At 39.0% G+C, this 26667-nt stretch overlaps 1 protein-coding gene across 2 annotated transcripts; it reads left to right on the top strand.

The window, feature by feature from the left end:
* UBE2D2 (ubiquitin conjugating enzyme E2 D2) lies at positions 1–26667 on the top strand. 2 transcript variants are annotated; one of them, XM_085307732.1, is made up of 7 exons: positions 1–132; positions 5656–5719; positions 10451–10482; positions 10587–10664; positions 10753–10858; positions 22960–23053; positions 25020–26667. In XM_085307732.1, the coding sequence occupies exons 1-7, from the start codon at positions 109–111 to the stop codon at positions 25063–25065; spliced, it is 444 nt and encodes a 147-aa protein (XP_085163858.1). In that variant the 5' UTR covers positions 1–108; the 3' UTR covers positions 25066–26667. The 2 variants fall into 2 exon arrangements, with proteins under 2 accessions (XP_085163858.1, XP_085163857.1); XM_085307731.1 differs by lacking the exon at positions 1–132 and adding an exon at positions 5361–5435.

The raw sequence follows: 26667 nt of genomic DNA, 5'->3' as shown, positions 1-26667 counted from the left end.
GGGGAAGTAGCCTTAGAACGGCAGTATTCTGGAATCACGCAAGCCTCGTAGACCAGAAGAGCGCTTCTGAATGCTGTCTGGAATCAGTCATCTGACCTTGGTGTACACATGAGAGCACTGCTTTGCAGAAAGGTACTGCTTGATAAGCAGTTAGTACATTTATAAAAAGTGATGTAAAATGCATTGTAATGATAGGCTGTTGTACCTTATCCTACTTAGTGTCTTCTGTAAACAGATAAATGTAGAACCCACTGACCTAAAAAATGTTCGGCAGACTTTTATGATGTTTAACTTCTGTGTTGGACCCACTCAGATGACTGGCAGCTTCTCATCTGAGCTGTGATCTTGCTGCTCATGTTGAGGTAAGGAAGAGTTACTCTTGGTTTGACTTTCACCCTGATTCTGTGTTGCTCAGAGCTGCTCTGACGGCTGCTGCCAAGTAGTAGTTAAGTGGCTTGAAGTTCTATTTTAGTTAGATAAATTACAATTTTACAACACAGTCTTAGATTGCTTGTCAAGGAAGGCTTCAGGAACTTCAGGCAAAGGAACTTGCTAAAGTCAGATTAAAAGCTTGCTTTGCTGTCAGGTTGCTATTTCAAGTGAAAATTATTATCAGCCTAATCTTGAAGCTCTGAGTAATTTTCAGTATACAAAAGCTAATTTCCTGAAACTGGAGTAAGAAAAGACAGGATACCATAGAGTCTTTATTAAAACAAACAAACCACAAAAAAAACAGAAAAAGCACACTTCCAAGTGGCTAAGAGTATGTGAAGGATATCTAAATGTGTTTAGGGAATTTTACTGAAGTTTGTTTAAAACTACTGGAACTGACTGGCACAGGACAGTGATGTTAACTACCAACATCATGAAGCCAACCTAGTGAGTAGTAATCTTCCATGTTAGTTATTCTTGCTGAAGGCTGTATCAGCATTAACTTAAAATCCTTAAAGCTAGTCTGATCTCCCAGTCAGAACAACTTTTTCAAGAATGGATTTCGTAGGCTGGCTTGTTCCCTAGAGGAGTAACTTTGAACTTTAAAATAAAACTTAAAACATGTACGTYTGACAGTGCTTTAAAAACTTCTTCTGCAGTTTGAACTCCTTGATCAAGATACARCAGTTTTAATTAGTGTACTAATTAGCAGGAAATGGAGTAATGGGAGAAAGGGAGCAATAGACCTTGATCTGAATGAGATTTGTGGCACTGGCTTTTCAGTTTACCCTGAGTCCTGACTGGCAGCTGATGATATTCATGATTCTTACAGCACAGCAAGTGAGCCTGTGGCTTAACTGTATTCTCTCACCTTTAAAATGCTTTCTTGGAACTTCTGAGTAGGTGTATACTTTCTTTGGGGGGGGTGGACTTGGAAACACAGATCCGCTTTTTGGAGCTTGAACATCAATTTCTTGTGGGAGTTCTGTGGCTTTAAATTAGGATAACTAGTTTATGGACGTAGTGATAGTGCTTGATCTTTGGGCAAGATTTCTTGAACACTGCTGTGCTTTGCAACATGCTCCAACCTACTCATTTTTGCTGGGAACCAATTAATGCCTTCAGCTTCTAAAGATGGGTCAAGTTAATACCCTCAACACTGGGCTCACCTCCAAGGCTAGTGTGCTGCAGAGGAGAAGGCAGGAACTTGAAGTTAGGTAATTCAGTTTTGCTACTGAAGAGAACTCATTCTGAGGTAACCTTCTAGGAGCTGAAAAATGAAAACTGAAATTTAATCTAAAGGCTGCCTACTTTTTCACTCGTAAGTTCTTAAAGTAAAACCTCCATATGCTGAAGGATCAGAAATGGCCTTGAATGGTAACCAACTACAGCTTTCTTCAAATATTAGTTTAAAATCAGCATTGTCAAGATTAGAGTTTTTCACTGACCAAGTGTCATCTGTGACTGCTTGGAGATACTAGCAGGCCTTGCAGCTTAAGATCTGATATATGTGGTAATACYTGGCTTATAGATGATACCAAAATGTAATTGAATCCTGCATGTATTATGAATTCAAGTTTTAACTCTTGAGTCAAAGCTGCTTTTCAGTCTACCTCAGTAACATCTGGAAACAAATACCTTACTAGACCTGCTGCTAGGAGTACTTTAGAAACTGCACCAAAGTTTTCAAAAGGCAAGGTAACATCTTAGGTGGATGCAAAAACTTGACATGCTGTCCCGTAGCAGTGTACACTTCTGCATTTGTACTGGATGAATGTGGCTGTATATAATTATCATCATTCTTTTAAACTTGGCTCTGCAAGTCTGAGAAATGACCAGTGGAAGTCTTGCTAGCATGTAGGCAGCTTAGAGAACGGCATGTTAAAAACTTGTCTGTGCCTTGCCAGCAAATCATGTAATATGTTAGTGTCTGGTGTTCAGGGGCAACTAGATGTCTACTGTGGATAATGACCATACTCCAAAGAAGGTGTATTGTGGAAGTTAAACTTTCTCATTGTCACCTGAACTGTTCCACAAAACTTTGCAATATCAGAGGCTTGGATTGAGACTTGTTGCTAAGCTTTTCCAGATAAAAGGAGCTTATGCATCTGTCTCACAGGGACCTTTTAATTTGTGACACTTAAATTTGTGAACTTTTAGAGCAGAACCTGAAATACAGCCTTATATGAGAGCTGCATCATTAAGTGGCATGAGTATTCATTATGAGGCATCTCTTTCCAGTGAGATGCTATACAAAGCTTCAAAAAACTGCAGGTATTTCTTCTAACTGGAACTGCGGATTGAAGGGAATTAGTATTTTGAGAAGCAGAGTGACTCTGCCTTGTCATGAGACTTTTTTTTTTTTCCCAATGGTGCCATTTGAAATACACTTTCACCCATACATGGGAGCTGTGCTGTAGTGCTGCTTTTGAGCTGCAGGATGTAGGATAAACATAAGGGTACGTCTGGAGTTCTGAATTCCATTAGATGATAAAACATGTTCAAGCTGTAGGCAGAGTATGTAATTTAATTTTCCTTATATAGAAGAGATGATGAATGGTAGATTGTTGTCTTGCATGAAAAATACAACTTCTTATAGTTGTATTCCCCCTAATAAAGCTTAATATTTTTGCGTCTTGTGTATGCATAAAACTGAAGTAAAGAGTTGCAAGTGACAAGGAGAGGCTTAGGGTTTYTATATAGATGCGTCTGACCAGAGTTGAGTACTGTAGCATAAATGTCGTCTTCAGAAGACAGGACTCCAGCAGTGTTTGAAAATGAACGTTGTGCAGTTACTGAGGGTTGTTAGGGAAAAACTAGAATAGTCCATATTTGTAAACTTTCATGACTGTTCTTCTCAATTTGTGCATGTGGAGAGTTGCCTCATTCTTTCTAGCCATAATTTGACTGGCCACGAAGAATGTATGTGGCCTTCAGGTGACCATGAAGGTGTCAGTGAATTTGCATGCAACTGACCGCATACTCCTTTGCTGCCTTGGTGGCAAGGAGTATCTCCTGGTTTATTGATGTTGAAACGGAGCACAGTGCAGGTTGCTGCTCTGAGGGGCACTGTCTTTTTGCAGACTATTACCATCTGAATTTGTTAGGTGTATTTGGGATGTTGGTACTTCTCTGTTATTCTTAATGATGTTCACCATACTTACTTGGACTTAGAATTTAGAGAAACGTACAGTGACTGGGGTAAAGTGTGCTGATGGGGAATGAGAGCACTGTTGCTGACTTTCATGGTAGCAGAATTTTATAATCAGGAGGGGAATCCTTGCGAGTGGAACTGGCTGCTCTGAATTGACTTGTGACTAACACCCTTGAAGGGTTTATCTTCCCTTATTTTCTACAGACATGCTTGGAGATGCTCTCTACCCTCAGGTGTAGAGGTAGCTGTTCAGCAGATGCTGTATTCTCAATATCTACCCCAGTCAACATATATGTTGAACCATAAGATGGATAAGCAGGGCTTCATTGCATCAGCTTTGTGAGAGGTTCAGTGGGAACACCAGAAAGCCTTCAGCTGTCCATGGTGTCAAGTAAGGAGGTTTTGAACTGGACCCATTARAAGCTGGGAGCCTCATTGAGGAGAATACTAAACTTACTTGCTATACAGGAGTCTGAAGTTCTACATTTCCACTGTAAGATTCTTGGGGAACTGCATATGGGGGGGGGGAGAAATTTTGAAATTTTGTCTGGTGTAAGGCAGCATCAGATGGTAAATCTGAAGTGGGGTTTCACTGCTTGTGGTATCTGGTAGCTTGTACTTAGGTAGAGGTTTGGTCAGCAGTGGCCTCCCTGTTCAGCTGGAATTTCTTGAGGTCATCTAATCAAGAACTTAAATACTGCCTATAAAGAGAGGCAGTTAAGCTGCAAGCTTTTTCACTTCCTACAGTTGCTTTGTCTTGATCGCTGTCCTTCAGTGTTTTGTCTTTCACAAGCTTCAGATAAACCTTCTTTCTTGGACTCTGCTGTGGATAAGTGAAGTGAAGCAGCAGCTTTTTGCAGTAACCCTTGTGGGCTGTAATGTGTTGAGCACACAAGAGGCCAGAGGACAGCATGGGAATGTTTCCTGGATGCTAGATTTAGTTCTCCTCATAATAGTTGTCTGGTATTTATATTTAGCTTCCTAGACTGAGCCAGCATGAGCAAAAGCTAACCTGTTTGGGGGCCCAACATTTTTACCTCTTCAAAAGTCACACAAAGCAGGTCAATGTCTGAGCCAGAATTAGAGCAGATAAGCTTGATTTCAGAGCTTTATTTCTGTTTCCACTTCCCGTTAAGTCTTTACTTCCTGAGCAAGAGTAGCAAGAATGCCAGCTCAAACCTGGTGGTATATTTAGGAGGAGTAATTTGCTAATATGAATTACCAGTGGCAGTGTCAGCTTTTATGCATAAAATGACTCCTGATGCTTTTTTTCCTTCAGACTTGGATGAAAATYTACTTTAAACTGAAATATGGTATAACTCAGAAGCATTCTGAATTACTCAATGTGTTCAGCTAGAGAAATTTTGAGATTCTTAGTGGAGTTCCTTCAGACTTGACTTGACTGACATAGATACGTTAAAAAATGAAATTTAATGTAAACTGAGAATTTCCATTCATGGGCTAGCAGTTCTGTAGCTGCATAAGACCTTGCATTTTGTTCAGCTCACCACCTTGAGCACTGGTGCATGGATTTGGTGATTAAAGGCACCTAGGCTATTGAAGTTTTGTGTACTACAAAAAAGACAACTGCATCCTTGAAATAGACTGGTTCACTATAGCAGGCACAGTGTGAGAGCTGTTGTAATACAAGGGTTGAAAAGAACTCTTATACAGAGTGTGTATGGATTGAAGCCATCTTATCTCTATGGCCTACAGATAATGGAATGTATAATACCTTGATAATGCTTGGATTTCTTAAAATGCTGTAGTTCCAATGAAGACAAAGCTAAGATGATTGTCTCTGACAATGAACACTTCTTTAGGCTTCCAAACTGTTAAGTCACACCAGGTAATGGAAATATGTGCCAAATACTTTAAGGTACAACTCTGCTTTCTGGGGTACTGGCATTAGTTTTGTGGGGTTAATTTCCTTGCAGTGTCAGAAAAATTATATTGATACAGGCATAGTAGCCTAAGTACTACTAGCAGTGTTTTTAGAGTTAATACATGATTGAGTTTGAAATGAAATTTAAAAAAAAACACTGTTCCTTTTTTTTTTTTTTTTTAAGGAGTTGAATGATCTGGCACGTGATCCTCCAGCACAGTGTTCAGCAGGGCCTGTTGGTGATGACAGTAAGTATGATAGTATCTGAATATTAACCCAACAAACACTTGAGTCTAGCTTTCCTGTCTGTTTCCTCAGCTAGGAGGGCCCTTACAATGTTTTGGTTAAAAGTGTGCTAGACATTATTCTACATACAGGCCTTAACCTTCTTGCCCTACCGTATCCCTTAATGCTTGTCTCTGAGTCACTGAAGATCCCTCAGTCATTTCAGTTTGGGCAGCTGTAGGTGCTAAACACATCTTAAGCTGCTTGCTTTTTTTTATCTTCTAGTGTTTTTACACTACATGATCTCTTCAGAAGCTCAAACTTCAGTAGCTCTCTGGCCAAAGCAGCAAGCTAACTTCTGCAGCTTTCTGAACTTATTTAGTGTCTAAGTTATGTGTAGTATATATAATCAGAGGGTCCTGTAAAATAAGAGACCAATCTGGTCCTCATGTTACTACAGTGAGGTCAGAGTTAACAGTATTTAACAGGAATGGAAGTTGCCACTGCCTTTTGTGAAAGGGTTACATGTAATCCTTGGGGATAACAGGGTAAAATGTGAATGGAAGGGAAACTAATTAGTGAATTAAAGCTTGAATCATGCAGTAATGTTAGGGTATGTTTTTTTAATTACCACAGTCAATGAGTTATAGGAACACTGGAAACATGGCTTGTTCTTTTAATCTGTTTTGTGTTATTGTATTATAGGAAACATCAGAGTATAAGAACTGAAAAACAGGCTTGGCTCTTCTCCAGTTTTAAGCAGGAATTCACTCAGTCTGGCTTACTACTTCTGGATTGCTTGCTAAGCAAAATTAGAATGTTTAAATCCTGCTGTAAACAACTAACTTACCACTTGATTTGGACATAGCCTCAAATGAGATAAGGAAGTACAGGTAGTGCATCTGTAAATCAGATGGTACTGCTATATTAAAAATGATATTCAAATTAGTTGGCACTGTCTGATTCCATATGCTTAGGAATATCTTTTTGGCATGTACATCAGCTGGTGGTCTTTCCTGTTTAATTCTTATGGAAAGTTGTTCTCCTGGTGTGTGTTCTTTGAACTTACTGCTTTTGGTTTTTAAAGGTTTGAAAAAAGTGTTGAAGCAGAGGAAAAAATCAATTATTGCTTTAAAAAGCCCTACTCCACTTTTTTCTTTTCAAATACACTGCTTTGTAGTAGGAAGAAAACCTACTGCTGTCTTGGCATATCTTGGGCTGGGGAGGGCAAGACATTGTCATTAATTAAATGGTCTTTATGTGGATGCTTCTTTAAATGAGTTCTAGGTGATGTTTCCTGTCTACTTGATTAGTTAGTCTTTCATAGTAACTCTTCAACTCTTGTTCATAGCTTAACAAACTGGCAAGTGGAACACTTTATAATGACTTACACCTGTAACTTCGGTCTTTGTTTCGGTTTTATCAAGGGCATGGGACAAATTTGGGTAGCTGCACTGTGAATGTCTTTGCATGTAGGAAGTGCATAAGAAATAGAAATCATTTCATATTTTTCTTGTTCATTATTTAGTCTTTCCAGTATGACAGAGCTACGCTTCAGCCACTTTAGCTCTAACTGGCATACTGTAAAAAGCATGGATTTGTAACTCGCTGTGCAGCATCTCTGATAAATGTGCTGTTCAGCATAACATCTAATTTGGAGTAGGAAATAATAATAAACTCAAGTTTGCTAGTTCAAGCTCTAGCTGTTCTCACATAAAGTTTAAGTTCTTAGTGTATCATTTCTAAAAGGAAAAACTGCTGAAATCTTCAAGTCCCTTCTGAACTACTCAAGTGCTACAGTATATAGAAACTCACACCTATAAAAATCTAGGACTAGATCAAAGACAGACTCAAGAATGAAAATACCTAAAAGTGTAGCTTTTTTTTTAGCAATGCTTTCAGACAAGTCAAAGTTGCATTTATTTTTGAGGTTTCTTACAGTTGTATCAAGCTTGTTTTGTTACTCCATAATTTATTTCTGTAATCAAAACGTGTTTCAAAGTATGCAGTTGTGAAACTGCATAGAAGGGAAATTACTAAGGTACAGGGCCAATTTGAGGCTACTGGTCCCATAAATTTGCACGTGTGATTTGTGCCATGATACGTTCTTTGGAAACTATTTATCAAAGTGAAACAGTTAAGCTGTTTCATAACTGGTCATGTCAAAGGTGCTTGAAATGATCTGACAGAGAAGGTGGGAAGATGAGTTGATAAATGTAATGGAAAGTTGCTTTAAAGCTTTCAGTATTCAGCAATAATATTAAATACGTAAATCTTCATGCCACCTTTTCTGGAAGATCTAACGTAAGGCTTTCACTGTTGAGAGCTGGCATTTTGGAGGTGTGAGTAACTGAATAGAAATGGAAAGGTGACTTCTTCCATACTGAACCCAGTGTTCATTCTGACAAGGTGGCCTAGTCAGAACTGGAAGTTTCTTAAAGTTTAGAACATGCTGTGTTTGCAAAGTGGTACTTCCTCTAGTCTGATTAATCTATTCCTTGTTATAAGCTTTTCATCCCTGTATTTGATAAATTTTGTAAGAAGGCACAAGCAGCTTTTCTCCTTTTAGCTTACGGGAAAGATTTTCTTTCAGTAATGTTGTTTTAATTCCTCCCCACAYGCATGTGCATACTTTGGTTTTAGAAAGATGCTTGTGATGGAGTTGCACTGCCAAAGATACTTCTCAATTGCTACACAGTAGTTTAGTTGCAGGTACCTCTGTTCAGCTATTGAATGTCAGAGATGTCTTTTGTTTTTTTTTAAAAAAAAACAAACTCCTGAATGACTGATTTCAAAGTAAATAATTGACTGAAACAAGTTTTGCATGACATATATCTTTCAATTCATCAAACCTATCCTGGATACTGTGAGAATCTAAAGCTAAAATTAAACCAGGAATTTTCCCTACTCTGGCATAGGAATCAGAAGGAAACCCATCTAATCTGGAAAATGTTAAGGCTCACTGGTAAAGCTTTCTTAATTCTTTATGGCTTCTTTGGGGTTTAGGATAATGGCTAGTTAACTTAGCTTGTTTAAGTGTGCAAATGTATGCAGGTTAACATCCAGTGTTACCTGTATTTTCCAGTACAATCCTGGTGGATCTTATCAGCATCTATTCATGCCTGTGAAATTCTTAGTTCTTGTTTCACACTTGGCAGCACTCCTCACTATGGTGTTTTTTTTTTTTTTTTTCCCGTACTTTGGCCACTCCTCTGTCCTCTTCCTCTTGAGTTGTTCTCTGTCCTTCAACAGGTAGTATGAAGTCACTCTGAAGCTACCTGGAGTATTTTAAGATAACTGAACACTATATTTGATTGAGAACATAAGCCATTGTCTTGATTTCCTGAGTCTATATCAGATGTAGTTTTTCTCTGCTAGCTGGTGTTGTTTAAAATACATTCTGTTAYGGACCTTCTGTTACAAACCTGTTAATCCTAACCCTTCTCCCTTAGCCTTGGCAGGGCTATTTCTGCTGCACTTTTTCCCCCCACCTTGTATGGTATCTTGCAATTGTAGTGCCTGTACTGTGTGTGATTAAAGGCTGCTCATGCCAGAGTAGAACAAGCGGGCCAAGATTACTTTGACACAGCAGCCTTGAAAGCTGTAGACATCAGTTGCAGGTTATGTACATAACCTGCAGATGGCTTCAACCTCTATGCTATAAGAAAGCATTAAGAAAGAACTGTATTGCAACAACTGTACTGTCTTCTGTATGCCTCCCGTATTCTGAAGGTAATACTCATGTGTAACTGATCTCTGTGCGGAGGGAGAATTCTTGCAATACTGTTTGGCAACTGTTAAACTGGTACACCTTGAAGACTAGCACTATAACCTTCAGAGAAAAAAGCAGAGTAAACCAGGGCAACATTAATCTGTATAAGAAATTCCTTTATTTCCTTTCTAACAGCATTGATTTGGTTGTTTCCTACAGCAKAAAGGCATTCTCAATGATTCTATATTATCAGATGTAGATATTCTCTTGAACACCTGCATATGAATGAGACAATTTTATTGATCTTGCCTGCAGCATAGGCTAGCATATCCTGGTCTCAAGTACTGACTTTCCTGTATTCCTCTGCCATTCTTGCTTCTCTCTCTCTTTTTCTTTTTCTTTTCTTTTTTTCTTTTTTTTATTTTGGTTTTTGCTCCTCTGAAATTTTGAGGCTGTGTAGAGACTAAGCTAAAATAGATGGGATGCTGCTGATTTTAGGTTATCTCTTTATGCATGACAAATGCAAGGCTTAGGCTTACTCTCAGGCAGTCCATTCAACTAAGAATCTATATGGGAGAGAGACTACGTAGTAAAGGATGTGCTTATGCTACAGCTCTGTTTTGCTGTAGCTCACTCTGAAAGGGTGCTGCAATCTCTGGAAACTACCCATTACTTTAGTTTAAGTTTTTTTGGTTAAAAGTTCAGACCTGTCTAGAAATTCAAGGAGAACTACAAAACAATACAGAAATTTGTACTAGGTCTAAAAGGTTGACTCTATCTGGATTTTTGTTGTGAGGGGATCTTTTTGGGGTGGGTATGATGGGTGTATGCCACTGCAACAGTCTCTAAAAGTGTAAATCAAGTGATTGTGAAGCATTGGGTACTTCATCCTGTCTCTGTTTAGTTTTCTGGCTTGCTTCCCTGCAGCCTTTCAGAGGGTTTTGTTTTACAAATAGACTCCTGCTTTGTAGTGCTTTGTGTAAGTAGCTCATTACTTGAGCTTTTCCAAACAAACTGTAGTAAATCACTTTTTCTCTTTCAGTGTTCCACTGGCAAGCTACAATAATGGGACCAGTAAGTATGAAAGAATTGTTCATGGATTTTCTTTTTTTATTTTATTTGTAAGACATTCTCTTGTAAATAACATCTCTAAATGAATAATGATTCTTCATTTACAGAATGACAGTCCCTATCAGGGTGGCGTATTTTTCTTGACAATTCACTTCCCAACAGATTATCCCTTCAAACCACCTAAGGTGAGTGGCTCGTACTGTAAATCCATTTAGGACCATGTGTTGTAATGCACACTTGTGAGCCTACACTGAATTTTCCCTTCTTCTGCAGGTTGCATTTACAACAAGAATCTATCATCCAAATATAAACAGTAATGGCAGCATTTGTCTTGATATTCTACGGTCACAGTGGTCTCCAGCACTAACTATTTCAAAAGGTACCTCCCATGCTCATTTAATTTTACTCTGCTGAAATGAATTACTGATTTGGATTTAGAATGTGAAAACTGCTGCATTCTTACTATTAACTGTTCTTTTGGTCACAGCTTGAGTCATGTGGCCCCACTTCTACCTCATACCCAATTCATCTCTACATCTGATCTCCCTTTCTCCATAAGGAGACTGATTACCTTTGCCAGTGGATCAGATAACTCCTACCAGTGGTCCTGCACTAATAAGCACACAGTCTTGGCACCTGTCTTCAGACTGTACTTCAGTCCCAGTGATCGAACTTAAATAATTTTAGCCTAGTGCATGAGAAAGCAAGACTTCCTCAGTATCTAAAAAGCTGTGCCAGGTAAAATGGGAAAACAGATGTGTTCAAAAAGGTAGTTTTTTCAGTAAGCCTTTACAGTCATCTAATATTCCCCCCCCCCCCCAAGAGGACATCAGAAATTAGTGTTGGTTACTGGAAGTTTTGTTTTAATGTTCCATGTTGCTTATTTTTTAAACATGTTTCAAAACTGRTTGGCTTGCAATATCTTAATTGCTGCTTTTAGCCAAAGAAAATTTGAGGTTCCTATGGAAGATCTCTTGCTTATTAAAGTAGTATTCATATTTAATGTAGATCAGAGTTGTTTGAATATATGGTCATCTTTCAAATTGTTTGAATCTTTTTGATCTTCTATCTATCATTTTGCAGACCTAGTCATGGCAATTGAAAAGAAAGCAAACAAGATTTTGGCTCTCTTCTGTACATGGATCATATCTTGATCATTCATTCCATTCTGTAGCTTTGTGCTAGCTCTGTAATCAGCTGCTGCCAAGTATCACAACTTTCTGGATATGCGTTTAAGTATCTGACACCTGTAATTACAGTATCCTTCACATCCTTTCCTGTCTTTAGCAGGTCCTCCAGGTACCTGTAATTCTTCTCTCTAACTACATGTGTTGATATTCCCAGACGCTTTGGTTCAGACAGATGCCTCCTGTTACCCTTCTGTTGCTTACAGCTGTCCCCCTTTTACTGAACCGGTGAAAGTTCCTACCTTCTCTGTCCAGCTAAAGGCTTRTGTATTTGTAGAAGCAGATGGAAAGGCAAAAACAATTTTCTGACTTCTTCCTTGCCAGAAGTGAATCTGCTAGTGCATGAAGCTGTCTTCACTGTGGGTTGAAAGAACTGAATAAATGACCTTAACAAGGGGCAAAYAATAGTTAGGTTGACACCACTTCCCTTATGAATGTTTCGGTCAAGTACTAGCTTCTCCTGGAGGTAGAAAGATGTTTGATTAAATGTTAGATGTTGATCTATGTTTGATTAAATCGCTGTCTGCTTGTAATTCTATAATGGGAAAATGCACGATAATGTGGCGTAGTACCTTATTCATTCTGGGGATTCTGAAGTGGTCTTATGCAATGGGGTGGCAGATAGCATGTTTGAAAGTACTGGAATATAGACTGTCAGCAGGATGGTTAAAAGCAAAAAGATGGTGCAAGAACTTAAGTGCTAGTTAAGAACACGAATGCACTTTTAGTCATGGCTGTTGTAGTATATTTGGAGTCATAAAACTTCCTGTCTTACACTGTTAATGCTAACTATATTTGTGTTGCAGCATGCCTTGGACACCTCTAGCTCCTCCCTTTCTGTGCCTTGAGTCCTTTCTCCCCCTTTCACCCTTCTGGCCTGCTTGAAATTGCATCCTCCTGGCTCAGCTCAAATAAGCCGTAGTACTTAGCCTCTTCTGTCACACTCCCTCCTGTTCCTCTTAAAGCATAATTCCTGAGAATAGATGTATTTGTATTACTGTTCATCTTTCACTCATATGATCCCGTAAACTCTTCTTTGTATGGCACAAAGTGCATACAGCCCTAGATGGTGAGAAAACAGTCTTTTCTGAGTTTCTGTTGGCCTTTGTTTCATGGAGGAATTAAAGGCAGCAGGAGGAGTTCTTAAGGATAGCTCTCTAGAAATTCAGAGTATTTCCCTCAAAAATAACAGGGATGTTTGCCAGAAAGCGGACCACAGCTTATTACAGAGGAAGAGATTCTAAGCATCAGTCCTTTCTTGAACAAGTGWAAGTATCTTCTGCAAAAGCAACTTGAATCTTTTAGTGTGGACATGTTTTCCATCAGGTTAAACTACTTATGATGCCTGCTCAAAGAGTTAGCAAAGAACAAGTGTACTGCTGTTGGCCAAGCTGTACGATTAGGTAATTTAAGTGAATAAGATTCAAAGCATTGGTTAAGCTTGAAACTTGGGTTCTTTCAAAAGCAGCAACTTAATATTTATAATATCAATTTCTTAAAGTACTTCCTGAATTGTGGCACTTTTAAAAGGGGATACCAGTGGGAGCAAGCTRTTTAAAATCTTCAACTAGAGCACAGCTCGGAATATACAGGGAGGGCTAGAAACAGTTCTAGGAAGGTWTATCACAAGCTACTTTCTTCTGAGGTGTGGTAGAGATCAGTCAGCTGCTCATACGACTATGTTCTGTTGCAGTTCCTATGTAGTAGCTCAAACTTCTTCAACATAGTCTTTTCTCCCTATTTTGATAGGGGACAGGTAAAGTGGTATGCTGTGACTTGATTTAAACCTGTAGCTTTACTTTTTGATGGAAAAAGTGAGAAAGATTGTGTCAGTGCTACTTAACCATCCAACAGAAGTTGTATTTAGGGATCTTGGTTCCTCACGCTCTAAAGGAAAGTAGGCGACTCCGAAGGGGATTCAGAGCATGTAGTTTGGGAGCCTGCCTCTTGTTGTCTTTGCTGGGTTAGATAGCTACTGTCTGAGTCTATGAGCTATTGTTACAATTTCATTTCAGACTATTAAATAGGAAAATTTCTACCCCTCTATAGATAATTAAAGTATAATACTAGAGGTGACTTACCATCTTGGAATTTGCTTTCCATTTGCTAGTGTTTGCACCTCCTAAGCTTGTTAAAATGGGTTATGAAGAATTGGGAGAACACAAAGCATCTCAGGAAACAGTAAAATAGTGAAGGTGCTGATGTTAGTAATGATGAAATGGTCATTAGAGTATTCATTATAGAATAAATGATCTTAAAATGGTATTAAAATATTATCTTAAGCATGTACCTTGATAGTTGACTAAATGCCAAAGCTTAAGCTGAAGGTATAGCCTTAAAGTAAAAATACTCTCAACATATTCATACATGAGAATTATTGTCTGAAGATCAGGGGTAAACAGTGTCTTAAACTGATTGTAGCTGTTCTTAACTATTTTTGAGAAACACCTCACTTTCTCGAATCTGTCAAATGGTATGCTAGAGTTAAATATTAACCAAAGTACTCCTTTAGAAAAGGTTAGGATAACTTGCTTTGTCCACCTCTCCTTCTCCCCAGTGTGTGTTTTGACAATGATTTTTAGCTAATGAACTATGGAGCTTATTCAATGCATTGGAAGACTGTACATTGAATGGCAGTGAGTAACTTAGTGTCACTTCATGAATTCAACTTTGCACTGAGCATATGAGAACAAACAGTACAATCTGAATTTTCTGTGGTGCTGCTCTTACAGGTGCAGGTATTCAACACTCACTGTTTTAAAGACTTCTGGGAGTTCCCAGAGTAGACCTTAAATGAACTTCATAGTGCTTCCATCTTCAGTTGCATGGATGAAGATTCAGCACTTCTGTAGCTCAAATCACTAGAAGTCTCAAGTCCTAGCCTCAGAAAATGAGGAACTTGGTTACTGATCATTCTCTTGGCTTTGATTTCTGTTGTAATGCTTACCCAAATGTGGGGGGAGGGAAGGAGGCACTGTGGGTTTGCCACAAAATGATTTGTGTACGTATGTGCTGAGATTGGGTTTTATGGGCAATTAATTCTAGCGCTTCCAACTCTTCTGTGAACTTTTATATAACTACTTGTATAGCTTGTGTTGCACTGGGCAAAACTTAATCTCTCTTCTCTCATCATCCAGAAATTGTTGAACTGGCTTAGCAGGAATTTAAGTTACTTTGAAGCAAGAAGCTTAAACTACTCAGATTTAAAGCTACACTYCCTGTAAGACTAGGTAAGATTGCTGAAAGAATCTGAAATGGAACTGTAGTGAAGTAAGATCTACCTCGAGCAGAGTCCAAAGTTACTTTTCASTGTTTACCCAGATGCATCTTGTCCATTCACAGTCACAAGTGAGTCACTCAGAAGCTAACATCTGAAGTTAACCCTGATAGTTGAGTCTCTTCAGGTGTATTCTTTTGCTACACATCTCTAATTTTTTGTCAGTGCTTTTAGCTGTATCAGTGGTCTTCAATAACTTTATGCCCCAAGCTTGAAAGCCTGGGGTCTGAAACCCAAATATGGTGCATGTATAGGTGGTCGTTCCAGGAGCTGGCTGTCTAATCTTTTTGGAGGAATTCTGAAGAATATGGGCTAAAACTATCTTGACTTCTTCCTTATGAGAAAGAGTTGGCAAATTTTTTATTATTCTTATTTCTTTGTTTTCTATATATGAGGAAAAATGGCTCAGCATTGCTTCTTTTGATCAAGTTTCAAGGTATCTCAGCGCTAATATGAGATCAAAATAGCAAATGAAAAATTAAAATAGGAACATAAAGCCAAATTCCTTAATCTGCTTGGTATCATATTAGGCAGCTGATCACTCATGTGACACCCTTGCTTCCAGGGAAACAGTTTCAGCTGAGTCGAACCCTTTCCGCTCGCATGTTTCTCAAAATATGCTGCCTTTCTGAGCTTTTCTTGCATGTTAATCCACATTGTGGCTACACCTGAGGTAGATACAAGCACTGTCATTCGGCTTCTGCCTTGTGGTACTCCCAGGAGCCCTGACAAGCTCAGCCCCTCATCTGAAGAGAATACAGCCATGAAAATGATAGTTTTTTTTTCTGTTCCACTTAGTACTTTCCAGCTGTTTGAGAACTTGCTTGCATTTCTGCCAGTTCTTTGACCATCGTGCACTTGCTCTGTGCTTGTCCCAGAAAGAAAGCCCGTAAGTGTTCAATGTAGTAGTCCCCTCAGATGTGCACCGTAACAACAGCACAAGGCTGCCAGCAGGCCTAAGAAGTAGTAGACCTAGATGAGAGGGTTTTTAGTTGTCAGGCTGATGATTAGGAAAAGAGGTGCTTTAGCTGGTTGAGAAGTGTGGCAGCTGAATAAATCCTCTGAAATGGAATTAATTCCTGAGCAGCGATATGTGTCCACAAGTGTTATTTATGCTAGCAGAGGTGTTTAGTAATCCCCAGAGTAACTAGTTGAATTAAGCTTTAGCTGACAAACTTCATTATTGTCCTGTCCAGAAACTGGCTTTTGTATTCATCGGCAGATCAGGAAGCATAACACCATATGGAAAAGCCTTTGGACTGTTCTCCAGGACGATGGCAACTTTCTCTTACAGAAGGAACTTGTGACAAATGTAATACCAGTATCTGGAAGAGAGCAGGCAAGGATAGGCTTTTTTTTTTTTCCCCATTCCTGAACTCATGCTATGGACATGATGTGTAAGAGTTGATACTCCCCTCTTTATCCAACTGCTCTGTGTCAGTGCACAAAGCTTTTTGATTATATGGTCAGCTTTGAGATTGCTCTGTGACTTGAGCCAGGACAAATAGCTGGGTAGATTATGCCCTGCTGTTCTTGACAATCTGGTGTAGAAGCAGCTGTCTCTCTTATCACCTCAGTACTGTAACAAACTGTCTTGGTTGCAGCCTTTAAGGAAGMTTAAAGGCAGACCTTCCTTTGGTGAGAGAAGGCTGACTTGGGGTCTGCTGAGGTCTTTTGCCCCATGCAGGATTTGATTCAACAGGAATAACTTCTTTTGAAGAGACAATTGGTCTGTTGTTCTTAATGTAYGCGTTTAAAGTTTTGTGCTCTTTGCCTTCAACAGCAAAGGTAGGATAGGAGTCTTCAAGGAGAGACATGGATTTCACTGATATTCCCTAGTTCTGACCCAGGGTGCTTGGTGCCCTCTAACCTGATCTATAATCATTTTACTCCTAGGTGAATTTCAGATAGAGCAATCTTTTTTTTTTTTTTTGGTAACTAGTTACAGCTGCTGGGATGTTCCTTTCTGGTAGCTCATCACTGTGGAGGAATTGAAGCTTGCTATATCTCCCTGCTGTGGTTCACCTGGACGTTCAGTTGCTTCTCAGTCACTTCTCCGTCGCTTCTCCTCATTACCCTTAAAGAGTGCTTTACTGGAGCAAGCTTTGTTGCTCGCAGTTCTAGAATTATAGCAGTGTATGTGTATATAGTGGTTAGTACTCTGTGTTAAAGGGACAGTTGGAACTGGTGGATGTTAAACCCCTTTTTGGCTTTGCAGGCAATGTTTGAATGCTTTGTTTTGAATTTTGAAGGTTGTTTCTACTGTGAGGATGTGGAGATAAACACCAGCTTCTTTGGCAGTCTTGTGGAATCAGTGCCCTGCAGGTCATCTCAGGCTTGTTTCAGAAGCACATGTATTTCTRTATCAATTAAAATACTGTCTCCCTATAGGGTGATAGGGCAGAACAAACACTAGTACTAACACTTTCTAGTGCTAGTAGCTAAAGAATCCAGAAGATGCAGCATTTGAGTCTTCTATTTGGAAGAGAGTCATACTCTAAACAGATACAATTTTGCAGTCGCGTCTGGACTTGCCAGTCAAGTTTTGTAGGAATAGACATAGTCTGATTGCTTCTAACATGCAGAAGTTCTATCTGCTGGGGCATATGGCCTCTTCTGAGGTCTAAAGAAGGCCTTCAGCCACAACTGCTTATCTTGGATATGCAAAGCTGTCTCATAGTAGCATGATGTTTACCTAGAGAGTCATTTGATWACAAAATCTGTACCATCAGCAGAAGTTAATTGCCATGTGTAAATAATTAGGCACCTTTACTTTCTGCTGCTATTGAGATGCTAGGAAAGATGTCTTCTGGTTGTAGAGCTCACTCCTTCTAACTGGAGCTTGGGGCTTGTGCTTTATAAAGCAGTCTTTTTGCCTCTGAGTTCCAGAAGCTTTTCACATGTCTTGGCTTTTTATGTGCCAAAAGCATGTTCTGGCAGACAGATGGTAGTGGTAATTATGTTCCATATTGCTTGTTGGGCTGGTGCTAGGAGGCAGTAAGTCTAGAGAGAGCTTATTCTATGAATTCTGTCCTGGCTGGTGGCTGAGCCAGCTCAGGTTCCAGCGTTGTGGCTGAAGAGACCCAGCTGTGGAGTTCACACATTGAAACTGCAGGTAGGTGTAAATTCAACCAGAGGTTTGGAAGAACCAGAAAGATGAAATAGCTTATTACTAGAAATGGTAGACTATTACTGATTCAAGAGCATTGYGCTGAAGCCTTTGGAGAAGAGCTAGGTTCTCATCTAACAATAAACTATAGCAAAGCTTATTGACAGGCTGTGAATGATGGGATTCCCTACACAAAGTCCACCTTGAATAAGGCTCTCCTTGAATTCCAAAGCATTGTGTGCTTCTTTCAAGGGAAGTTTTGTGCATCTCTGGTTCAGATTTCCATTGCACCATTAAAACAACCTGAAAAATCTACCAGTGTAAAGAACACGTTGCTGGAACATTTTTTAATATTAAAAATGATCAGTGGGCTTGATGAGTAGTCTTTGATAAATGTACCTAGGGAAAATTAAGCCCGTTCCTTTCTAGGAACACTGTTCTGTTAGCATTCTCTGGTTAATTCTTTTTTCCCAGTTCCTCATTTAGGTGTCATGAACTACTTGGTCTGTGCTAGTTCATGGCAGTAAGTCTCCTAAAGGGTAAGCTATTTCTTATCGTCTGTGGTAGATAGATGGGGAGCAGGGTTGAAGTATCRAAGTTAAACAGGCTGCACACTTAGAATTGGACAAATACAAACTTAAAAGCCAAGTTCCAGTTTCAAGCTCCCTTTCATTCGCAGTTTGATTTTGCTATCTCTGCTTGGTGTTTTGCCACAGACTGGACTGCTTTGGTGATTAAAACTGAAGAGATGAGAAGCAGCTCTGCATTCGAGAACACCTTAAATCAGTGGAAGGGTAGTTCTTTTTTTTTTTTCCTGTTACTGTCAAAAATCCAAATTCAGCTTCACAACTGCACACACTTCTATATTCCATTTAGTGAAAGATTCCAGAAGGAATGCTGTCAAAGTGGTATCACTAAAGCAGACCCCACATGTCACGTTGGACAGATGGGATATGCTTTAAAGCAGAATGTGGTGTAAAACATTACTGACGACATACCTGTTTCGTGTAGCTGCTTAACCTAATTTTGTGGTCATAAGACTTTGAACAGTTAATGCTTTGTGTTTTACTGTTTTTTCATGCTAGTCTTGTAGCCAAATGACTATTAAACATCAGTTTTATTATTATTTTCATTACTATAATGCTTAATTGCCCTTCATAAGGGGGTGTGGCGATTTTGTTCCACAGTGCTGATTTAATCAATTATTCTGAATATCAGAGGAGAACTTGCATATATAACTGGCTTTTTTWAACTACTACTTCCCTCTTTCCCTTTGCACTTGACTCCTTAAATTTAATGAGAAAACTTTTCCCTAAGAGCTCAAAAGGCTGGTTTGCAGGTTGTTTACATTAACTGGTGTAAAACATGGGAGTATGTGGAGTGCTCTAAAGAAAGTGCAGTGAACAGAGCAACTTCCTAATTAATATTGGACAACTAACTGGGTTCAGTAAGCTATTAAACCACTTTAGATCAAACTCCAGTTAAATGTTTTGCTTGCTGAAACTATACAGGTAAGAAGGAAAGATTTAAAGTTACCAGTAAAAGGAAGCAAACCGGAGACTAGTTTAAAAAACAAAAAACCCTAAAACCCCAACCTGATTGTAGCAGCACTGCTTGTATTCATTTATTAGGTGACTAAAGTAATACTTCAATATAAATGAAGTAATGAAGAGTGAAATGACTTTTCTTACTTATTGGGTCACCAGAACTCATCACTGAAAGCATTTAGCTACTGATTCAATTCTAACAAACCACAACCCATTTTAGGAAAAACAGGATATTAGTGGCATGGGATTTGTAATAGCTGGGAAGTAGCACTGATCTGCTCACATTAGTAGCTTGTATTAAAAAAAAAATTGCTGGACTGGGACACTGATTAACTCCCCTTTCTATTTCAGTAAGGGAAATGTGGGTGGACTTGAATATGGCCAGGAAAAAGTTGGCATGTGTGTTGCACTAACCTGTGGTGTTGCTGTTCCTCTAGAGAGGACAGAGCAAGGGATATCACGGTGTGTGGGCTGATACAACTGCATAGCACCCCCTTCGTCAGTAGTCTGGTGCTTAGAGCAGATGGTGATGGGGCAATGTTGCTGTGAGGTGTGCATGGAGGAACTCCCAGCCTGTACTGTGGGCACTGTGTAAGAGGCCTTATAATGGTTGGGGAAGGTAGGCAGAAGGAAGACTGAGGAGGCTCAAAACCACATTTTACCTGTGAAGGGTGAATCACCTTGTTCAAAAGAAGTCTTAGGTTATTAAAATACTGTCTTAGGTTATTAATATACAGTGGTGAGACAAAACTTGGGGCAAGCTGGATAACAAGTCAGCTGGGAAGCTTTGAAGAGGTTTCCTCCTGCTTCTGTCAAGTGTTTGGGCATTAAAGGGAGGGGACAGGTGTTGACTTATTTTCTCATTGGATCACCTGAAGGTGCTTGAATGACCAGCAGACTGGCAATGGAGTCTAAGCACAAAGAAATAGTGATAGGAGAATAGCTGGAGGTATTGCCTTATTTGTGCTGAACTGACTGACTAGCAGCTGCTGGGTGCAGGGTGGTAGATAACCATGTTACAGAACACTCATAAGTCTTGTTAGGGCTGTATGAAGAACATAGCTGAAAGTGGTGGGGAAGTATTCAACCTGCAGTATTTCCAGGTCCTAAAGCTTCTGTGCATGTTACAGCCTTGGATGCCATAGCAGCTTACTCCTTCCTTTCAGTTATGTTAAGGGACAGCAGTTCAGGAGCAGTGATTTCTGTGTGCCTCGAGCACAACAGAGTTAAAATGTTCATATGGTTAAGCCATGTTCAGAGAAGTAGTTGAATAAATGTTCAAAGTGGTAGTTGATGGCAGAGAATTAATAAGCKATAGCTCACAAGTGGACAGTAGAAAATAACAAATGCAGTGAAACTGGAAATCAGTCATTTCAAAATTTAAAACCCCACTTATTCTTAGAGTAGTCTGTTTATGAACAGCAAGAGATGACTGACACCAAAGGACTTAAGACCTGAAAGGACTGGATCTTTTCTAAGGATGTTACTTGTAGAAGTTTGGCACTTGTAAGGATAAGCCTTTATGCTGTCTTAGGATGTAACACTTCTGAAGCATGAAAGCTGCTTGCTTTTTTTTTCTTTTTTCTAGAGGTAGTTGCAATAGACTCTGTTGCTTTTCTGGGGGGTGTGGCCCAAAGCTATCAGGGTTTTAGACCAGCAAAGGAGAGGAGGTTGAGTCTTTACATATTACTGAGGTTTTTTTTTTGTTGTTGTAGGGCAAAATTATGTTTTTCATAGTATGTTGATCAGGACTATCTTAAGAGGTTTTGTTTCTTGATGTCTCCAACTAGGAAAAAGGGTTCATTCTTCATTACAAGAAGACAATCAACTGCTTTTAGGTTACAGTGGCATCTTGACTCAGACTGGAACAGGATGCTTGATGAGGGGGGATATCTATTCCAGAACAGGAAACATGTTTGTTTAGATCAGAATCGGGCAGTTTGTATGGACTGTGTGAATTACCTGGAAAACTGAACTCATCTGGGTTCCTGAGAATTGTTAGTGTTCTTACTGCCACACTTGTATACCTTTAGCTAGTAATCAGTTAAGTGAAAGCTTAACTATTTTTTTTGTCCTAACTTAAACCCTCAAAACTTGTATAACTTAAGTGAATATCAGACCTGTTCTCCCATTTCTCTCCTGCTGCATCTAAGCCATTCTTTATTTTGTGATCTGTATCTTGAGCTCCTTTTTTTTTTTTTTAAAAGAGTGAAGCAAGGTTAAATGTATACTAGTCTTCAACTTCCAGCTGGCATCATTCTGCATAGTGATATCTTCATCTCATCTGCTCTGCTCCCCTTAACAGTATCAACTGATGGAAGTTTCTACAGTTTAGTGTTTATAGCTTCAGGCTTTAAAAAAGTGCTGTTATCTTCCACTTCCTTGGAGGATGCCTTGCAACAACACTGCCGCTGCTAGCAGTGAAAGGACATACAGAATGACATTACTTGTAGCATTTTTCTCARCATGTTTCAGTCAGAGGATTTTTTGGCCCTACTTTAAGGGACAAGAGGTCCATGGCATGCTTAGTGTAGAGTTCCAATGTGCTTTCTTTGTGACTCGCTGCCTTCACTTGCAAAGTGGGCAAGAATAGGAATGTGCTGCCTGTAGTTTTGCAAGCAGTCTCCTAACTCCTTATATGGAAAAAGGTTGATGCTACACAAAGCATCATTTGAGCGGGATGTGGCTCCTGGAGTATATACAGTACATATTTATAGTAAAGTGTTAAAGTTCTGGGCATTGTGGTTGGTATGAATACCATAAGCTGTGCTTTCTCAGTTCATGTTGAGCACTATTTTACAATTAAGCTATATCAAAGCTCAGTATGCTGAGAAAATAATTGGATAAAGCTTCTTAATTCTCTGTACAAAGCTAGGACTTTTTTTTTTTTTTTTAAATAGTTAAGTAGCTGCGAGCAGTTTGGGTTTCCTTCATCTCTGTCTGCATTTTGACTTTGATTAGTGCTTCTGCATGTCACTGACAATGGGATTTTCTGGGTTAGACAAAACATGTGTTTCAAAAGTAAAAGCAGGGATGCTTTCGGAGAAGGCTTCCAGGTAATGTTTCAAACAGAGCTCTGTATTGACCTGTGATTTAAGCCTGTAATCAGATACTCCTGTCTAGGAGGTTCCTGGTTGTTGTGGTGATACTTGAACAAACTTGTGGTTATGCAAAGCTGCGTAGTTAAATGGTAAGAATTTTTGTACAAAATCACTTGGCTGAAGTATGTGGGATTGACTGCTCCTTGGTGTTTTTGCAGTGATACTAATGGCCAAGGGGAGAGCAAGTAGAAGCTGTCTTCTACAGGTGTCTTCAGCTGCACATGAACTCTAATGCAGTATTTTTCTTTTCTCTCCCTAGTACTTTTGTCCATCTGTTCTCTGTTGTGTGATCCCAATCCAGATGATCCTTTAGTGCCTGAGATTGCACGGATCTACAAAACAGATAGAGAAAAGTGAGTATGGAAGCCAAAAGCTTGTAACGTTCTTGACAGAGCAGAATTCCCAATTAAATAGTAAAGGGGAACTGGAAGGAGCTGCTTCTTGCAAAAGAGTGTGTGTGTGTGTGTATATATATATATATATATATATATATATATTTAAAAAAAAAAACCTTAAACCATAATCTCTGTGGAGCTATTCCTGGGATTTTTATACAGTTATTTTAACTTCCAATAGTGCATATACCTTGTTCCTTACAGTAATGCTGTTAAGTATGTAGGGATCTTGTACTTCTGTGGGTTTGTTACAGAGTTCTTGCCTCACAAAACAGTTTTTTGTTAGTGGTGTTAATCACAGGTTTACTTGACATAGCTTAATGGAAGTGCTGAGTGAACAATAATGCAAACCTGTATTTTATATGAAACACTTAAGATGAACAATTTCAAGAGCTTCACTGTGTGCTTTAGTTCTATGTAACCAGCAGAGGGAGAGCAAGTTACTTTACTGGGAGAATGTTCCCGTGCTAGCTACTGATGATGGAGTTGTGTAAGCAAGAAAATAAAAAATGCCTTGTTTCACCTCCATTTGACAACACAAGGGAAGAAAAGTGAGGTACAGCTGAGATGGGAAGACTTTCAAGCTTATTCTGAAACAAAATGCAAAAAGAGGAGAGGACTCCAGCATTGATGAAAAACTTTAAATTGCTTTGTTTGAAAGCAGCAGCTTAATGACTATTGTAAACATTCCTCCACCTTGCTGTTCCCTTCCAGTTTTGATGAATAGTGTTAATTTCTGAAGTWATATGGTCATTTAATGCCAGGTAAGGTAAAGGTAGGGAGGAAGGGGAAATAATCCAGAAACTTGCTTACTATACTGGAAGATTGAGAAGCAAGGTTAGTGGCAGCCTATTTTTAATCAGCGTTGCAAGACTAGCAGYCTCTTTTGAGGCCCAGTTAATGTCTGATCAGCACTTAATGTATGCAGAGCAATTGTATTTTTTCAGAAATGAAAGCTTTGTACTACAGTGTATCTGGACTTGCTCTTCAGTAGTCTCAGAACAGTGAACTAACACTTGCTCTCCTGCATTCACCTGAGTGGTTTGTCTAATTTCTTGGGCTAGAGAGCTTTCTTCTATGGGTAGCATTCCAGTCAGTGTTGTTAGTCAATATGTATAACTAGAAAACCTCTTGCCGCTATAGTCTTATTTTTTTTCCCCTAAAAACTTCAGAATGAAAAGAGCTTGTGTTGTCAAAAATACAGCTTTTATCAGTACTGTTAATCACAGGCTGCTGTGTTTTACATAGCTATTCTGAGCTTCTTCTAGGTGCGACTCTGGCTATAAAGGGTGTTGTAGTGCAAAAAGTACAGTTGACTTGCAAAAAGGAGCATATTGTGCCTTCAGAATAAAAACTTCCGGTGGACAAACTTTGTGTCCTGATAGTCATCAAAATAGCCAAATGTAATGTATCGCAGGAAAAGAGCAGTCTGAAGGGCAGTTGTGAGCCTGTCAGGATTTGACTGTATAGTATACACTAGGAGTTAGGTTTAATCTTATTTCTAAGGATGGGGGAATGGTGTGGGAGGGAATATTAATGAATTTTTCCAGAATGCCAAATAGAATATATGTGGCAATACTTTCCCCAAAGATGCAGTAGCTGGGAAGGAAGGGAGCAGGTAGAGACTTCCTGAAAACTTTCCTCTGAAATATACACTGACCTTTTTTTGTGGCTTCAGTTACAAAGGTCTTCTGTTCCTGTTGTAAACTTGCAAAGTGCATGCATGTGTTCCCCCCCCACCATGAAGCAGTGTGGATTTCTTTTGTTCCCCTCCTGTTTGCCTGWTGCTTCAGTTTGCCCTTAAATTTGACAAATACCATATTACTGGAGAGAGCTTAAGTTGGTGCCATGTGTAGATTAGGCTGCTGGAGTTGAAATACTGTTTGGATATTATGTTGAGTAAATCCTCTTTTTATACATACAGGTACAACAGAATAGCTCGGGAATGGACTCAGAAGTATGCGATGTAATTAAAGAAATTATTGGATAACCTCTACAAATAAAGATAGGGGAACTCTGAAAGAGAAAGTCCTTTTGATTTCCATTTGACTGCTTTCTATGAGCCCACGCCTCATCTTCCCCTGTGCACATGTTTACCTGATACAGCAGTGCTGCGTGTTGTACATACTTGGAACAACAAAATAGAAATACTGTATTTCCCCGTACCAACATTGACTCCTAGCAAAGAAGTGTGTGTGTGTGTGAAAAGCTAGTTCTTCAATCATAACTTTGTGAGCCTAAAAGCATTCCCTGTTGATTTAATTGGGTAATACAACGTGAGTGGGAGAGTTCTGGTGGGTGTTACATATTTCTATGGACAGTTTTGCCTATCCACGAAGGATTTTACGTGGAATCCTTTTAAACTCATAACAGTTATGAAAAGCAAGGTGAAGAACTTGAAGCTGTTTCTGTATTCATTTTATTCTGAAGGACCTACACCTTAGGTAAATGTTATGACCAATGAGATAAACTGTACCCACATCCTGTGTTTAAGGTCTAAGTTTAACTGGTCAACATTTAAATGGATTGGAGCTATTAGTGCATCAAGTGATGTTGATTTGTTTCAACTTTCTCCCCTCTCCCTCATACTTTTTTGGTTTGTATGTGGTTTCTCAGTTAATACATAGCTAATAGCTCTTATTTTTCTTAAGTTTTTTTTAACTGCTTAGGTCTTTCTGGATGTAAGGGTAAAAATTCATTTGACAGGAAACTTGTGTATATTTAAAGACCCAACTGCTCCCCTGGAGCTTGTACGTTCAAGAATGATTAATCTGTGTAATAAACTGATTACTACAGTCATTACATATAACTTTGTGTGAATAGGCTTTTAATTTTAAGAGCAGTTTGTTACAGGCTAAAACTAATGGTGGATTCCCCCAAAACTTCTACATTCACAAATGGTTGCATTTGAAAATCATGAAGCAGTTTGGTTTGCATCACACAAGGCTATGCACCAGAACAAGACAGATTAAGCTTAAAAACTTACATGAAATCAAGATGTGTAGTGTGCCAGGAACTTGACTGTTAAACCAAATAAGCAGTTTACTAAATGAGAATCTGAGTGACATTTTTACAAAGCCTAATGGTATTATTCCCATTTGCATGGGACTTAACACAATGCATATGTACTGTAGGTAAGTGAAACCTTATGTAACTAAAATAATGGATGTAAAAGGGTAAAAAAAAAAAAATTACCAAACACATCAGCACAAACTTTCATAAAATGTAGCTTTTACATAATTACTTTGCACTAAACATTTGCAAATGTTCATACAGTTTTAAATTGTACTTGTATGTGTCTTTTTTGAACAAAATCTTCACTTGAATCTAGTGAAAATGTAGTTTGAAACTTTTCTTTGTATACAAGTGTATTTGCCAGCATCATTCATGTGAAATAGGTGAGTCTACAAGTTTATCTCCTCTTAATATAATTGTAAACAAAGCCATCAACTATGAAGGAGAGGCTGTAGYCTCCAGCTCTCCAGCCACAGGGGTCTGTCCCATCCATTTTCAAATGCATCTTTACACTCTTGCACAAATGAGGAATAAATGTCCACTGCTTTTGGTCTAAA

The sequence above is a fragment of the Rhea americana genome, unplaced genomic scaffold, assembly GCF_003343005.1.
Source record: "Rhea americana isolate MKP2758 unplaced genomic scaffold, rheAme1 scaffold_262, whole genome shotgun sequence".
NCBI classification, from domain to species: Eukaryota; Metazoa; Chordata; class Aves; order Rheiformes; family Rheidae; genus Rhea; species Rhea americana.
Note: the sequence above shows the minus strand (reverse complement) of the source record. Positions and strands in the feature narration are given on the sequence as shown.